The 17618-nt window shown below is 44.0% G+C and overlaps 1 protein-coding gene across 1 annotated transcript; it reads right to left on the bottom strand.

The window, feature by feature from the left end:
• Positions 1-5386: 5386 nt before the first annotated feature.
• LOC118080794 (olfactory receptor 5J3-like) lies at positions 5387-11191 on the bottom strand. Its single transcript, XM_060271277.1, has 3 exons — positions 10596-11191; positions 10267-10271; positions 5387-6333 (listed from the first exon to the last, which is right to left on the bottom strand). Exons 1-3 carry the CDS (start codon positions 11189-11191, stop codon positions 5387-5389), a joined length of 1548 nt encoding a protein of 515 aa, XP_060127260.1.
• Between the last annotated feature and the right edge of the window lie 6427 nt (positions 11192-17618).

Here is a 17618-nt window from a genome sequence, read left to right as displayed (position 1 = left end):
AACTTCTTGAATATGGCAGGACAGTGAGTTTTGAAATAAGGATGGTGTTGAATTTTCATCTCTTCACCTTCATTAATTCAAAGCACTCTCACTTGCCATCATATTGTGATAAATAGCCTTATGCAACATAAAAGAGGGGTTTGTATAGTGGGGGCAGATTGAACCCCCATTCAGACCACACAAGAAGATTCCCCAGAAACAATTACATCCTTGACCTACTTGTTTGTATTCATCACTCTGTGATTATCAACAATAAACTAGATTAGTCTGCAAGGTGTGGTCACCATATTTGCACATCTCATTCCATTTAAGTGGGATCCGCTTGACATATACCGGTAGTGATAGTATGACTAGGGATGTTATGATATACAAAAGAATAGCGGGGGACGACACCTGGGCAATCTATGCTCATATATTACACTGATTTTTTTCAGTTCAATTTTGAGAATATTTCAATTCAGGCATTACCACACATATACATTCACACACAATAAAAAAAAAATCCTGACTCTTTCTGAAATATGACCTGCAGTTCTGAGCACAACATCTTTTTAAATGTGCATATGTGTAATAAGTTGCATTTATTTAAAAAATATTACTAGTCATTAGGTTTAAAGTGTCCAAACAGAAAATATTATGACTATTTATTGCTATTTGTAATTGAAGGTTTCTACCATATAAGGTAGAAACTGCCCTGCCAGTTGCAATTTCTCTTTTGATTGGTATTAACAGGGGAGAAATGGAACATTATTCTGAGCATCATGTCTCTAATGTGAGGTAAAAGTTTCAACTTCTGTTTAATGTACTGTAGGAATGAGTATGTTGCATATATTGTGAGCTTTGGGCTATTCTGTTCTGTGATAACTCTTAGGCTGAGAATTCTCAAATTAGGCAATATTTAAAGCCCCAAATAGTCTTTGATCAGCCTCACAGTCCTGGGACCCGAGATCCTTCAGAGCTTAGGGTAGCTGCTCCTTGCTATCTTCTCCATCTTCTTGTCAGAACAAACAAGCTCTGATTATAGTCAGGGGCAGACCGCCCCGGGTGTCACCAATGAGGGTGGTGACAAAATGCCAGGTGGCACTCACTGTGGGGCCTGCAGTGCACCTGAGACATGCATTTCCCCTTGGAATGATGCTGTGGCTTGGGTGCCCACATGCTCCACACTGCCCAAAAGGTCCACCCGCTATAGGGCGGCTGAGTGGGAGGAGGCAGGCAGACTCCTGGAGGCCCTGCGGATCATCCTGCCCCAGCTGGCCTCACCCCCGCATGCCCTCCCCCCAGGCGCTGGATCGGCTTGCTCCGCCAATGATTATAGTGTTAGAAGGTAGACAACCCATCCCACCAGCAACAGCTCCTTTCTCTTCCCCCAAGAAATGACCTCTGCCTTCTTCCAGCCCCCCATTTGCCATGACTTTATTTGGGACTTATAAGCCATCAGGGGGCACCTGAAGTCTTGGAGACTCTTAGCAACCCCAGACCTTCCTTACCTACCTGCAGCCGCTCCTGACTGATTAATGGTCAGGCTACTTGTGAACAAGTGGCCAGTCTAGCACATTCTACTCCACAATCAAGAAGTTACCTGGGATTTCATTCTGTTCTTTACTTGTGTCCTCCCGTCAATGTGTCTACTGAGGCATCTGCTCTTTCATAGGTTCAAGAGTGGAATCTGTATTTATTCAAGGTCCTCTACAATGCATCTTATGCAGTTTGATAAGCAAACATACCATTAGCTTCAATAGCTACAGACATAGTGAAAGATCTGCAGTTGCTTCATTGATGGAATTAGTTCAGCATGTACAGCATGACATAGTGCATAGAGCTCTACATCATCCAATAAGAAATGGTCTCTTGCTTACTTCTGGTGCCTTATATCTCTGATAACTCTCTGCTAACATCTCCAGAGACTGCCAGCAGACTATAAACAATTACACTTGTTGATTAATTACTTTGCAGTGACTGCAACACTTTCCATGAAAAGGGTTCCTTCTGCTCAAAGCAAGAGCAACAGCCTTGTCCCAGAGGATCAGTTCATGCATTGCAGAGGCTTTTTGAGGGAAACATCTGCTCACAATTCTTATCTACATGGATCCATCCACCTTTCTATTTAGGTGGCATTACTGTCTGATTGCAAATATGTTAGTTTAGTAGAATAAGCTGGAATACAAATTGTGCTTGCCACCTCCTCTGGATGCCACTGTAAAGGAGAGGGATGAAAATTTACCCTCTAGCCTACAGCATTGCACAGACTCTGTGTCCCACAGATTACAGCCTGTAAAGTGTGGGATAACTAGCCCATATAACCAACATAAAAGGTAAAGGTAAAGGGAACCCTGGCTATTGGGTCCAGTCGTGACCAACTCTAGGGTTGCGGTGCTCATCTCGTGTTATTGGCCGAGGGAGCTGGCATACAGCTTCCAGGTCATGTGGCCAGCTCATGACAAAGCCACTTCTGGTGAACCAGAGCGGCACACGGAAATGCCGTTTACTTTCCCACTGTAGTGGTACCTATTTATCTACTTGCACTTTGACGTGCTTTCAAACTGCTAGGTTGGCAGGAGCTGGGACCGAGCAACGGGAGCTCACCCCATCACGGGGTTTCGAACCACCGACCTTCTGATCGGCAAGCCCTAGGCTCTGTGGTTTAACCCACAGTGCCAACCGCGTCCCTGCTATAACCAACATATTTATGTCTAAAAAATGCATGAAGGTGATAAGATCATAGAGTATGCTGTCTACAAGACTTAGCTGACATTGTGAAGGACTAGGTAATCAAACCTTTATTTCCCTCCAGTCTACCTGAGAAGCTCGACTCAGCTGGTTGCTACCACTTAGCCGCATAGTGTCAGGTGTGTGGGCAGGAGTCAGGCTCTGGCATAGCTGCCAAGTTATCCCTTTTTTACAGGGATTTTCCCTTATGCTGAATAGGCTTCCTCGCGAGAAAAGCGAAAACTTGGCAGCTATGCTCTGGGGCCTGTAGTGCTTTGCAGGACTGGGGCCTGCCTCAGCTTGTGCTGGAGAAGCAAGGAGTGGCCACTCAGGTGAAGACCTCAGCTTGTGCTGGAGAGGCAAGGAGTGGTCACTCAGGTGAGGCCACTTCATACCTCACTGCACCTGGTGGCAGGAGCTGGGAGGGATAAAAGCTCAGCATTTCCCTTCAGCTCTTTGCCACAGCAACCCCACCCCTGCCTGGTTGCCTCTGGCCTCTCGCTCCTTGGACCCTTGCCTTGCCGACGCCTTGATCTTGAACCCTTGCCTTGCCGATTCCTTGATCCTCGACCCTTGGACCTTTGCCTTGCCGACGCCTTGCTCCTTGACTCCCAGACCTTTGCCTCTGCCTTGCTCCTTGACCCTGTGACTGCCTGCTGCTGGACCCTCAGCCTTGCACCTGTTCCTGCTTCTACATCACCATCTTGCCTCTGGTCCTGACATCCTCGGTCAGGGCTTCAATCACCCGCCGACCGGACCATGACACATAGCTCTAACAAGTGTCTCTTGAGTTCCTATACCAATAATTTAGGAACTTTCACCACTTTAACTAGGCCACGTTTTACTGCCTGCACAACTTTTTCTGAGTGCTGTATGAAAAAGCACATAAATCTGACCTTTGGGAAGTTTGTAGGTAAACCATTTTTTAACCTACCTAACATGTGGTCTTTTTCTATGCTAGGGGAAGAGGTACATTTTGGAACTCACAAGGGCATATTTTAAAGGTTAACAGCCTATATTTCCATTCTTTACTTTGCTGCATGTTTTGTTTTAATTCTCTGCTAGGGTTCTCACACCAAAGCCTACTTTCCCTCAACCTTGATACCGGTATCTTTCCTTGAAGCAACATAAAGGAAGTTGTGGGATTCTTTAGAACAGTCTCAAAATAACCCAATAATAACTCAAAATAACAGGGAATATAAACCCTGCCAGTAGCACTACTACCACACCTGTGGTCCTCTAATACTGAGCCAGGAGAAACACAGGCTGCTTCTGGACATCCTTGAGATTTACAGAGACTATAGTCAAGCAGTCCACTCACTGTCTTTCGAGCCCCAAGCTTACAGGTTACTCAGCAATGTATGATCTAGCAGCTAAATGCCAGATAAGCAGCCAAAGCTTATTGCAAGAAGCCGTATCAGGAATAAATGCAAATACTTTATTTTTTATTTTTTGTAATAATTCTAATTAATTTTTCTGTTTTACAATTTCAAATAAACATTTTACAAACTTTAGAATATCCAATGACTTCTCTTTCTATGGTTCATTTTACATATCATACATCTCTGCATATTTTACTTTAACAATTCAAATCAATTTTCCACTTTTACATCCATCAAAAATTATTTACTCTGTTGAATTTATCTTCATACTGCCAGCGTTTTCAGCTGTATACAGTTTTTTTTCATATATTCAATAAATGTTTTCCAATCTTCTTTATACATATGTTCTTCTTGCTCTCCTATTCTATATGTTAAAGGTAAAGGGTAAAATCTGCAAGTTAAATCTGCAAGTTGTGCATATTCTCTCAACTTAAGTTGCCACTTCTCTTTACTTGGGACCTCGCTCACTTTCCATTTGGGGGCTAACAAAACACGGACCACAGATGTTGCATACATAAATACACCTGGGATTTTCATTCTAGGATATCCCCAACAAATAGGACTCTGGGTTTTTTGGGAAGTAATTTTGAACATTTTTTTCAATTCATTATAAATCATTCCCCAATACCCTTTTACCTTTTTACATGTCCACCACATGTGGGAAAACATTCCCTCCACTTCTTTACACTTCCAACACTCCACTTGATTCTGTTTTATAAATCTTATCCAACCTACTCAGAGTTGAGTACCATCTATGAATCATTTTAAAATAGTTCTCTTTCAATGAATAGCATGCTGTAAATTTCAGGTCGCTTTTCCAGAATTTCTTCCAGAGGTTAAGATCTAAATTGTGTCCCATATCTATTGTCATATATCTATTGCCCAGTGTGTCATTGGCGCTTTAACAAGCTCATCTTTTCTTTCCCATTCTAAGAGAAGATTGTACATTTTACACAAAAGTTTGTCCTTACTTTGTAATAGTTCTTTTTAAATGTGAGCTTTGGTCCAAAAACCCATTCTTTCTATCTAATTTAAACATATTGTGTACATGGAGATATTGCAACCAATCTATAAATTGGCTCCTTAGGTTTTCCATCTGTTTCACTTTGGGTTCCCCCCACCTGTAAAATCCACATGTTCCCTGTAAGTTGCTCATTGTCTGTCCATATTAACTCTCTTAATTGTAATTGCTTCGATGGGAGATAGCATATTCCGGCAGAAAGTGGCTCCCCGTACCTGCCTTAAGGTACAGTATTTGTAAAGAAAGCAAATGTCCTGGAAGCAGGTGGCACAATCTATTTTATAAAAAAACTTTTGTAAAACGTAAGATTTCTTCCCAGGACTTTTTGGAAGGCACTCCTGACTTCCTGGTTCCTCAGACTATAAATCAAAGGGTTCAGCATGGGAGTCACTACTACATAGAACACAGAGGCTATTTTGTCAAGGTGATGGGTCTGCCTAGAACTGGGTCTAGCATACATGAGGCTAGCAAATCCATAAAAAATGGTGACAACCATGAGGTGAGATGTGCAGGTGGAAAAGGCTTTCTTACGGCTCCTAGCACAGCGGGTCTTTAAAATAGTGGCCAGGACATAAGTGTAAGAGGAGAGAATAGTCAGACTGGTTGATATTGCATTGAACCCAACAAAGACAAACATCAAAATTTCATTGAGACTAATGTCAGAGCAGGACAGCTGCAGTATGGGAGGAATTTCACAGTAAAAATTCTGAATGATGTTTGGTCCACAGAAGGATAGTCTTGATGCAGCAACAGTGTGCACCAAAGCATTTATTGTCCCAGCTGCATAGGAAAGACCTACTAGCTGCATACACTTTCTTTGGGACATGGTGATTAAGTAGAGCAGCGGGTTGCAGATAGCCACGTAGCGGTCATAGGCCATCACTGCCAGCAGGTAACACTCAGTGGTGGCAAATACAGCATAAAAGAAAAGCTGAATAAAACAACCAGCAAAAGAAATGATTTTCTTCTCTTTTAAGAGATTGCTTAGCAACTCTGGGGTGACAGATGAAGAGTAACAGATGTCCAAGAAAGACAGGTTGCCAAGTAAGAAGTACATTGGGGTTTGCAGTTGTGGGCTGGACCTGATTAAGAGAATCATGCCCAGATTCCCCACCAGGCTGGTGGCATAGACACCACAGAAGATCACAAAGAGGGCAATTTGCAGCTGAGGAAGGTCTGTTAGCCCTGTGAGTAGGAAGCTGTTCACCAACGTGTTGTTTCCTGTTTGCATCACGGCGGCACTGTGGAGATGGGAAGAACACAGAAGTCAGCATTGCTTGTTCTTTTAGACTCTCTGGGACTAAAAGACTGACACAAGCATAGTGGGGCAGGTGCCTCTGCTGGTACTTTATTGGAAAAGGAAATGATATGAGAACAATGTTTTGAATAGGTTATGGTTTTCAACAAAGTAAACCGAAGTGAGCAATAACTAAAGATAATTTTCAGCAAGGTTTTTATAGGCAAATAGGAGTGTTATACAATGCACAATGATATACAATGAAAGACCCAGTGTTCTTCATTGTCCCAGAGTATATCAGCCTCAGACCCATATGTCTCAGAGCATATCAGTGGCTACCAGAATGGAGGAATACCAGAGCAGCCAACATGCCCAAAGGAGACATGTATCCAAGCATAATCTACACAAAATATTGAGGAAGACACTCCAGGATTATGACACCTGCATTCTGCCGACTCTGACCATGTATTATAGAGCTCTCATAACCACATGCCTCCAAATATTGTTGGGCTACAGCTACAATTAGTTTCAGCCATTGTGTTCGATTATCAGGGATGATGGGAGCTGTAGTCTAAGACAGCAGGTGGGTCGCAACTTGGGGGAAACTGCCCTATAACTTTCTTTTGTTGAGAATTAATTCCAGGTGCACCATCATGCATGTTGTATCTGCAGAGGGGTACATCAATTAATGCTTTTCTGAGGATTCAAATGGTTCACCCTTTCGTATTTCCCAAAACACATAACTTGTCGCTGTTGAAATATTACACATGGCTAAAGCATATCCAGCCATACTAATATGCAGTGGCAGAAAAACAGTTGTGCTATTGTCACAATGGCCTTCTCACATGACTGAAAAAATACATCTGAACTTACTGTCTTCCTCAAAGTTCATAGAATCATAGAGTTGGAAGAGACCCAAGGGCCATCCAGTCCAACCCCCTGCCAAGCAGTTGTGTCATTAATAGCTTGAAGCTTTCTGACTCTTTCAAGCTGAGTCTTCGGTGCAGGTGAACCATTGAGTTGCAAAATGCTTCTAGTGATGTAAAGAAAGCCAGATCTATTTGTGTTCTACATGACTCTAGGGTTTTTTATTGTCACAGCAAACAATGATGTTGCCTTCGCTTTCTTTGGGATCATTGGGGAGATGCTCCCTGAAGTACCTCAGATCCCAAGAACATACAAGAAAATATCTAAAATTTACCTCATAGTCATGTAGTGAAACTAATGGGAGCCAATATAAAATCCCTCACACATTTTAAAGACCCCTTGAGAAATGATACATTTTGATATACAAGGTTATAATAACTCAAATAGCATTAGGTCCCTCGGCCAATCTAATTCTCAAAGGCAGGGGGGGGACGAGTCTGTGTAAGAATGGTCTGAATGCCTCCCTCCTTTCATCCTGGCAAGGTCACTCTAGCTGGCCTCCATCTCCCAAAGTAGGGGGTGAGAGACAAAATTATCCATCCCCTGCTAGAGGAACAGGGGGTAGGAATATCCATCCTTTGCATTCCAACCCACTACAGCAGAATGCACAGCCCAGAACCAAGGAGTAACAAAAGAACCCGCCAAGCTAGTCAGCAAGAGAACCTGGTTGGAAACAGGCCTCCACCCAAGGATACTTCAGGGTGTTTTCCATTGCGATTGCTAAAATCCACCTGACAGCCCATGGTAGGTGCCAAACTGAATAGCCTGAGAAATCCAGCTAAAGTCAGTTTCAAATCAAGGCAGGGTTGGGTAGGCAAAAAAAAGTCTCCAAGGACCAGTTGATAACACAAGAAACCTCACTTCTACCCTCTGTGACATGGGAAATTCATTTACATCCTAGGGATGGGAACACCATTATCTGATTATAATGCACAGAAAGGCCATTTGGGTGAGATTTCTATATCAGGGGATTCACTCAAATTGTACTTGTATCTTAGAAGTTGAAATGTATCAGAATTCATATACAGTGGTACCTCGGTTTATGAACACAATTGGTTCCGGAAGTCTGTTCATAAACTGAAGTGAACTTTCCCATTGAAAGTAATGGAAAGTGGATTAATCCGTTCCAGACGGGTCCGCGGAGTACTCAACTTGAAGCGTACTCATCCCAAAGCATGGGTGTAATTGGTTCCGGAAGTCTGTTCATAAACTGAAGCGTTCATAAACTGAAGCAAACTTTCCCATTGAAAGTAATGGAAAGTGAATTAATCCGTTCCAGATGGGTCCGCGGCGTTTGTAAACCGAAAATTCGTAAACCGAGGTGTTCATAAACCGAGGTTCCACTGTATATATGGTTCTAATAAATAAAGTGTAATATATATTTATTTCATTTTAAAGTTCATATTCCACCTTAAATTTCACACATGGCGCCTCAATCGTGCAATGTACAATCTGAAACACCAAACAATATACAATCATAAAACAATCAATAATAATAATAATAAATGATGATCATCATCATCATCATCCCATAGCTGCAGCATTGTAAGATCATCCTGAGGCAGCACAGGCCTGCCTCAAAATAATCCGGGGGTGTAAGATGATGAAGAGGAGGGGAAGGAGGAGCTATCACAGGTTGCCTATATGTGTCTCCTTCTACCTTGACTGCATGCTTCATTGCTGCTTAAAATCCTGTGGTTTGGGAGCAGGGCAGAGGGACTGAGCTCACATGGGGGGGAAATCTGATTCTCAACAGATCTTTGGGGACTATTAGGAAATCACAAAAAGTAGTATCTGCACACCACTTAGATTTACACAGCAGGAGGTTTAGCGAGCCCTACAATTTCTTGGCTGTTCTCTTCCTCAAAGAAGATGCCCTTTGAGTCTTGTAGGTTTCACTGAGCAGATGCTAAAGTCTGCTCTTGTTCTTTCAGATGATGTGGTTATTGAAGATGTTCTTTTGGAATGTAGCCCTGGAAATATCTGTTCATGGCCTTGGTTCTGACTCACTGCGAACTGCTTCCACCGTGACCTCCCCCCACATGTTAGTGTTCCAGTCAACCATCAGCAGTGACAGAAATCACCCAGCTGCAATCACCCAGCAGCCCATTTTATCTAAATACTAATCATTAACATCATTAGGAAATATACGTCTCAAAGCAATCTTCACTTCCTTATTCCTCAAGCTGTAGATGAGAGGGTTTAGCATGGGTATTACCACTGCATACAATAAAGAGGCCACCTTGCCTCCATTTCTTGATGTATTAGGTTGGAGATACATAAAGATAAAGCTGCCATAAAGGATGATGACAGCCAGCAGGTGAGAGGAGCAGGTGGAGAAGGCTTTGTGCCCCCCGCCCCCGCTCCCTGAGCAGATTCTCAAAATAGTGATAATGATAGAAGAAAAAGAGGTAAGGACTGTCAAATGGGTGCTTATCAGGTTAAAGCTAGCAAACGAAAACATCACAAACTCATTGACACTTGATCATTATACATGATCAAGCTTTCCTTAGCACCTCAGCCCTTGCCCCCCCCCCCGCAAGACCAATTGCAGTCATTAACAGTCGTTAACAGTCATCAACAGGTTTACCATTCCTATCAGCCCATCACCCATTCCCATCACCCCCACCCTCTGAATATACATAAGGGTCTGGTGGATTCTGTTTCAGTGTATCTGACGAAGTGTGCATACACATGAAAGCTCATACCAAAATAAAAACTTAGTTGGTCTTTAAGGTGCTACTGAAGGAATTTTTTTTATTTCATTGACACTTGTATAAGAACAGGAAAGCTGTAAGAGTGGGGTTCCTTCCAAGTAAAAATGACCAATGGCATTATGGCCACAGAAAGATAAATGAGTCAAACAACCTGACCCAAAGTTGTTGCCCATCCCTTTCTTAAATTACAACATGTAGAGACGTAAGGAAAGCAAAAGTCCTGGAAATAGGGGTCACCATCTATTTAATAAAAAAACCTTTGGTAACACGCACTTTTTCTTCCCAGGGTTTTTCGGAAGGCACTTTTGACCTCCTGGTTCCTCAGACTATAAATCAAAGGGTTCAGCATGGGAGTCACCACTACATAGAACAAAGAGGCTATTTTGTCAAGGTTGTGGTTCTGCCTGGAACTGGGTCTTGCATACATGAGGCTACCAAATCCAAAGAAAATGGTAACAACCATGAGGTGAGATGTGCAGGTGGAAAAGGCTTTCTTACGGCTCCTAGCACAGCGGGTCTTTAAAATCGTGGCCAGGACGTAAGTGTAAGAGGAGAGAATAGTCAAACTGGTTGATATTACATTGAACCCAACAAAGACAAACATCAAAATTTCATTGAGACTAATGTCTGAGCAGGACAGCTGCAGTATGGGAGGAATTTCACAGTAAAAATTCTGAATGATGTTTGGTCCACAGAAGGATAGTCTTGATGCAGCAATGGTGTGCACCAAAGCATTTATTGTCCCAGCCGCATAGGAAAGAGCAACTAGCTCAATGCACTTTCTTTGGGACATGGTGATTAAGTAGAGCAGCGGGTTGCAGATAGCCACGTAGCGGTCATAGGCCATCACTGCCAGCAGGTAACACTCAGTGGTGGCAAATACACCATAAAAGAAAAGCTGAGTAAAACAATCAGCAAAAGAAATTACTTTCTTCTCCTTTAAGAGATTGGTTAGGAACTTTGGGGTGACGGATGAAGAGTAACAGATGTCCAAGAAAGACAGGTTGCCAAGTAAGAAGTACATTGGGGTTTGCAGTTGTGGGCTGGACCTGATTAAGAGAATCATGCCCAAATTCCCCACCAGGCTGGTGGCATAGACACCACAGAAGATCACAAAGAGGGCAATTTGCAGCTGAGGAAGGTCTGTTAGCCCTGTGAGTAGGAAGCTGTTCACCAACGTGTTGTTTCCTGTTTGCATCACGGTGACGCTGTGGAGATGGGAAGAAAACAGAAGTCAGCATGTGTGGCAATACCACATTGAAATAAGGACAAGGGCACAGAGATTCAACCAGCAAATCTCTGGGAGGGAAAGTGCGTGTCTCTTTCCCTTCGCCAGATCTTTTTATTACAATCTCAAAAGGTTACCAAGATTTAAATCATCCAATAGAATTCATCCTAAGTTCTCAAACCCCTCCCAGGTTTCCTCCCACCTTGAATCTGATACTGTTGGGAAGATCTGGAACTAACACCAAGATGTTAAAAAAGCTTCCTGGACTTCAAAGAGACTACTACTAAAGACAGGAAAGAGCCCCAGGAATCCCTGGCAGAAAACAGGTTTATCAGCTTTTCAAAGACAAGCAGGGAAAGAAAGAAGATTAACAGATGTCCTTTTACCCAGATCTATTGAACCAAATGTTTCACAGCCAGGCAAGAACAAATGGCAACAAATGCCTGTTTCTTGAAAACCAGCCTGAAACGTGCTTGCAAGGTAGAAAGCAATGGAGTCAGTAACCATCCCAGAAACCTATGTCCAAGACCAGGAATTTCATAATTCAGGCAGCAGAGGTATATCAAGGGAGCCACGAAGCTCAGACATCCTCCACAAGCGCACATAATTATGAATACCTGATTCCCTTCCATAGATCACTAGAAAGTCACCCCTACAAGCATGGCTTGTTTTTTTAGGCTCCCAGGAGCTGAAAGACTGACACAACTATAGTGGGGAAGGTGCCTCTGTTAATGCTTTATTGGAAAAGCAAATGAAATGAGAGGATCCTTCAGAAGTAGCTTATGTTCTGGTAGATGCTCTCCACACAATGAAAAATGTTCAGTGTCAAATGTTCAATCATCAAACCTCTGTCATTTCCTAAATATGTCATTGATATTGAACAATGTTTTGAATGGGTTGTGGTTTTCAGAACAGTAAACTGAAATGAAAGATAACTGAATACTATTTTCAGTTATAGGCAAATAGGAGTAGAGGCAGGGCAGTCTCGAGCAGGTTGGGCGCCCTGGCGCTGAGGGGCGGATATCGCTCCGGCACCCCCGCCCTTGCAGGGCGCAGCATGGTTTCCACGTGGCTTCACCGCGCAGCGCCCCGCATACCGGCCCGGCGCCCTGGCACACCGCACCACCGGGACTCTACCTAGAGCCAGCCCTGCGTAGAGGGATGTAGGTGGTGCTGTAGCCTAAACCACAGAGCCTAGGGCTTTCCAATCAGAAGGTTGGTGGTTTAAATCCCAGTGACAGGGTGAGCTCCCAGTGTTCGGTCCCAGCTCCTGCCCACCTAGCAGTTCGAAAGCACGTCAAAGTGCAAATAGATAAATAGCTCGGGCAGGAAGGTAAACAGCGTTTCTGTGTGCTGCTCTGGTTCGCCAGAAGTGGCTTAGTCATGCTGGCCACCTGACCTGGAAGCTGTCTGTGGACAAACCTCGGCTCCCTCGGCCTATAGAGCAAGATGAGCAGGCAACCCCAGACTGGACATAACGGTCAGGTGTACCTTTACCTTCAGGAGTGTTATACAGTGCACAATGATATAAAATGAAGGACCCAGTGTCTATCATAGGTGTCTCAGAGCGTATCAGTGGCTACTAGAATGTAGTTATACCAGAGCAGCCTACATGCCTGAAGCATAATCCATTTCCATGTGAGATACATAGTTCCCCAAACACTGCCAAAATGAAAAGGGTTCTTCACAGGTAGAAAGACAGAGAACTATTGCTTCAATCAACCTTCCCCAACCAGGGGCGCTCCAGATATTGTTGGGTTACAGCTACAATTAGTTTCAACTATTGTGTTCGATAATCAGGGATGGTGGGAGCTGTAGTTTAAGACAGTGGGTGGGTCGCATCTTGGGGAAAACTGCCCTATAACTTTCTTTTGCTGAGAATTAATTCCAGGTGCTTTTGTACACCATCATGCATGTTGTATCTGCAGTAAAGGTAAAGGGACCCATGACCATTAGTTCCAGTTGTGACCGACTCTGGGGTTGCGGCGCTCATCTCGCATTATTGGCCCAGGGAGCCGGCGTACAGCTTCCAGGTCATGTGGCCAGCATGAAAAAGCCAATTCTGGTGAACCAGAGCAGCACATAGAAATGCCGTTAACCTTCCTGCTGTATATCTACTTGCACTTTGACGTGCTTTCAAACTGCTAGGTTGGCAAGAGATGGAACCGAGGAATGGGAGCTCACCCCGTCGCGGGGTTTCGAACCGCCGACCTTCTGATCGGCAAGCCCTAGGCTCTGTGGTTTAACCCACAGCACCACCCACATCCCAACTGTATCTGCAGAGGGTACATCAATTAATGCTTCTCTGATGATTCAAATGGTTCATCCTTTCTTATTTCCCAAAACACATAACTAGTTGCTAGTGAAATATTATGTATGGCTAAAGCTTACTCCAGCATTACTAATATGCAGTGGCAGAAAAACAGTTGTGCTAGTGTTGCAATGGCCTTCTCTCATGACTGAAAAAATACATTGGAACTTACTGTCTTCCTCGAAGTTCAGTTGTGTCTTTAATAGCTTGAAGCTTTCTGACTCTTTCAAGCTGAGTCTTCGGTGAGGGTGAAACACTGACTTGTGAAACCAATAGCAAAATGCTTCTAGTGATATGAAGAAAGCTAGATCTATTTGACTCTAGGGCTTTTTATTGTCACAGCAGACAATGCTGTTGCCTTGGTTTTCTTTGGGATCATTGGGGAAATCTTAAGCCTCCCTGAAGTACCTCAAATCCCAAGAACATACAAGAAAATATCTAAAATTGACCTCATAGTCATCTAGTGAAGATGATGGCAGCAAAATTAAAATCCCTCACACATTCTGAAAGACCGCTTGAGAAATGGTAATCTTGGTATATAAGGTTGTTGTTGTTGTTTAGTCATTTAGTCGTGTCCGACTCTTTGTGACCCATGGACCATAGCACGCCAGGCACTCCTGTCTTCCACTGCCTCCCGCAGTTTGGTCAAACTCATGTTCGTAGCTTCGAGAACACTGTCCAACCATCTCATCCTCTGTCGTCCCCTTCTCCTTGTGCCCTCAATCTTTCCCAACATCAGGGTCTTTTCCAGGGAGACTTCTCTTCACATGAGGTGGCCAAAGTATTGGAGCCTCAGCTTCAGGATCTGTCCTTCCAGTGAGCACTCAGGGCTGATTTCCTTCAGAATGGATAGGTTTGATCTTCTTGCAGTCCTTGGTACTCTCAAGAGTCTCCTCCAGCACCATAATTCAAAAGCATCAATTCTTCGGCGATCAGCCTTCTTTGTGGTCCAGCTCTCACTTCCATACATCACTACTGGGAAAACCATAGCTTTAACTATACGGACCTTTGTCGGCAAGGTGATGTCTGCTTTTTAAGATGCTGTCTAGGTTTGTCATTGCTTTTCTCCCAAGAAGCAGGTGTCTTTTAATTTCGTGACTGCTGTCACCATCTGCAATGATCAAGGAGCCCAATAAAGTAAAATCTCTCACTGCCTCCATTTCTTCCCCTTCTATTTGCCAGGAGGTAATGGGACCAGTGGCCATGATCTTGGTTTTTTTGATGTTGAGCTTCAGATCATATTTTGCGCTCTCCTCTTTCACCCTCATTAAAAGGTTCTTTAATTCCTCCTCACTTTCTGCCATCAAGGTTGTGTCATCTGCATATCTGAGGTTGTTGATATTTCTTCCGGGAATCTTAATTCCGGCTTGGGATTCATCTAGTCCAGCCTTTCGCATGATGAATTCTGCATATAAGTTAAATAAGTAGGGAGACAATATACAACCTTGTCGTACTCCTTTCCCAATTTTGAACCAATCGGTTGTTCCATATCCAGTTCTAACTGTACCTTCTTGTCCCACATAGAGATTTCTCAGGAGACAGATGAGGTGATCAGGCTCCCATTTCTTTAAGAACTTGCCATAGTTTGCTGTGGTCAACACAGTCAAAGGCTTTTGCATAGTCAATGAAGCAGAAGTAGGTGTTTTTCTGGAACTCTCTAGCTTTCTCCATAATCCAGCGCATGTTTGCTATTTGGTCTCTGGTTCCTCTGCCCCTTCGAAATCCAGCTTGCACTTCTGGGAGTTCTCGGTCCACATACTGCCTAAGCCTGCCTTGTAGAATTTTAAGCATAACCTTGCTAGCGTGTGAAATGAGGGCAATTGTGCGGCAGTTGGAGCATTCTTTGGCACTGCCCTTCTTTGGGATTGGGATGTAGACTGATCTTCTCCAATCCTCTGGCCATTGCTGAGTTTTCCAAACTTGCTGGCATATTGGGTGTAGCACCTTAACAGCATCTACTTGTACTTGTCCTCTGCTCTTCCTCAGTAGCATGTTGGACGCCTTCTGACCTGAGGGGCTCATCTTCCAGTGTCATAATTTTTATATGCCTGTTGTCTTTGTCCATGGAGTTTTCTTGGTAGGGATACTGGAGTGGCTTGCCAGTTCCTTCTCCAGATGGATCACGTTTAGTCAAAACTCTCCACTATGACCTGTCCATCTTGGGTGGCCCTGCACGGCATAGCTCATAGCTTCTCTGAGTTATTCAAGCCCCTTCGCCATGACATGGCATTGATCCATGAAGGGGATATAAGGTTATAATAACTCAAATGGCACTAACTCACGCAGCCAATCAATCTAATTCTCAAAGGGGTTAGAAGGATGATGACAGCCAGCAGGTGAGAGGAGCAGGTGGGACGGCTTTGTGCCTGCCCTCAGCTGAGCGGATTCTCAAAATAGTGACAATGATAGAAGAGTGTCACGGTCAAAGGACTGTCAAATGGGTGCTTTTCAGGTTAAAGCTAACATATGCAAACACCACAAACTCATTGACACTTGTATCAGAACAGGAAAGCTGAAATAGTGGAGAACTTTCACAGTAAAATGTTCAATGACATTAGGGCCACAGAACTTTAAATGAGTCAAACAACCTTTGTGTATCAGGGAACAGACAGAGCCGGCAGTGTTTGAACCAGCCACCAGATAAATATAAACCTTCTGAGACATGGTGATTGTGTAGATGAGTGGATTGCAGATGGCCATGTACCAGTCATATGCCATAGCAGCCAGGAGGTAATACTCTTTTGTGGCAAAAGTTGTATAGAAATAGAATTGTCCATAGCTTGTCCAGAAATGTCCATAGGTAAAGGTAAAGGGACCCCTGACCATTAGGTCCAGTCGTGACCGACTCTGGGGTTGCGGTGCTCATCTCGTATTATTGGCCGAGGGAGCCGGCGTACAGCTTCCAGGTCATTTTGCCAGCATGACAAAGCCACTTCTGGCGAACCAGAGCAGCTCATGGAAACGCCGTTTACCTTCCGGCTGTAGCGGTACCTATTTATCTACTTGCACTTTGATGTGCTTTCAAAGTGTTGCGGGGATTGGAACTGCTGACCTTCTGAGCAGCAAGCCTGGGCTCTGAGGTTTAACCCACAGCGCCACCTGCACCTGCGCCCCTGTAGAAATGTCCATAGCTTCTCCATACATCCCTGTAATTCTCTCACCTGGTGTTCCCAGACCATATGAGCCTCCACTTAAAGATGCAATAATGGAAAAGGGCTCATCTCTTGTTCTGTTATGCAGCTTTTAAAAGGCACAGAGGTTCTGTCCACAAAAACATGTGGTGTGCATATTTAGTTGTGGCCCCAGGGGCAGTGCCGCCCACCCTGTGTCAGTGTCTATATGTAATATATGATCAATAACTCCGGCAGACAACAATCTGGATTAATAATGGCCACAACTTTATTGATTACAGAATGTAGGAGGAATTTTGGCTCAGGCATTGGGTGTATCCATTCCAACCTCCTGCTGGAGGACTTTCCAAACTTTCCAGCTGCAGGGTCATGCCAGGATCAAAGCCTCCACAAGATGTCGATCTACCGAGTCGGCCATCCTAAGGCCACCACTGGAAGCCCTAAGGCCCATCTGCCGCACACTTGCCTTCAGGACAGGGACATCCACCAAGACTCCTTCAACAGGGTACCCTGAAAACGCCGCTGGATCATAGTGGGTGATGCACCACATCACCCCACGCTTGAAGGCTAGGCTTCAACTCAATGCCTTAACAGCCAGACGGTTAAGATGTCTCACCGCCAAACCACCTACAACTGCAGGCAATGGGAGATGCCGTGAAACACATCCGCTATCCAGCACTCATTCCCTGCAGGAGTTAGGTGGATGCTGTTGGATCTGTTAAAGTCCAACTTATCACATTTTATATCAGGATGGGAAATGGCACGTCCTCCGCAACACTCGGTCAGATGCTGCAGTGCCTTGTTGATTTTTGATGACTCATTCTTGTGCATGGATGTTGCTGTCTTGCTTATATAAGGATCAACATTCAGAGAAGGAGTTCCTTGTCAGAAAATGTTAGCTCTCGCACGGTGCAACTGGATTCAAGTACACTCTCAGTTTCAGTTTGCAATTGCT

This window comes from Zootoca vivipara, chromosome 1 (assembly GCF_963506605.1).
Source record: "Zootoca vivipara chromosome 1, rZooViv1.1, whole genome shotgun sequence".
NCBI lineage: Eukaryota > Metazoa > Chordata > Lepidosauria > Squamata > Lacertidae > Zootoca > Zootoca vivipara.
The sequence above is the reverse complement of the archived record's forward strand: the minus strand, read 5'-3'. Positions and strand labels throughout refer to the sequence as shown.

Excerpts from the sequence above, each read along its gene's own strand:
- LOC118080794 (XM_060271277.1), bottom strand. The coding sequence starts at position 11,191 with ATGCAAACAGGAAACAACACGTTGGTGAACAGCTTCCTACTCACAGGG.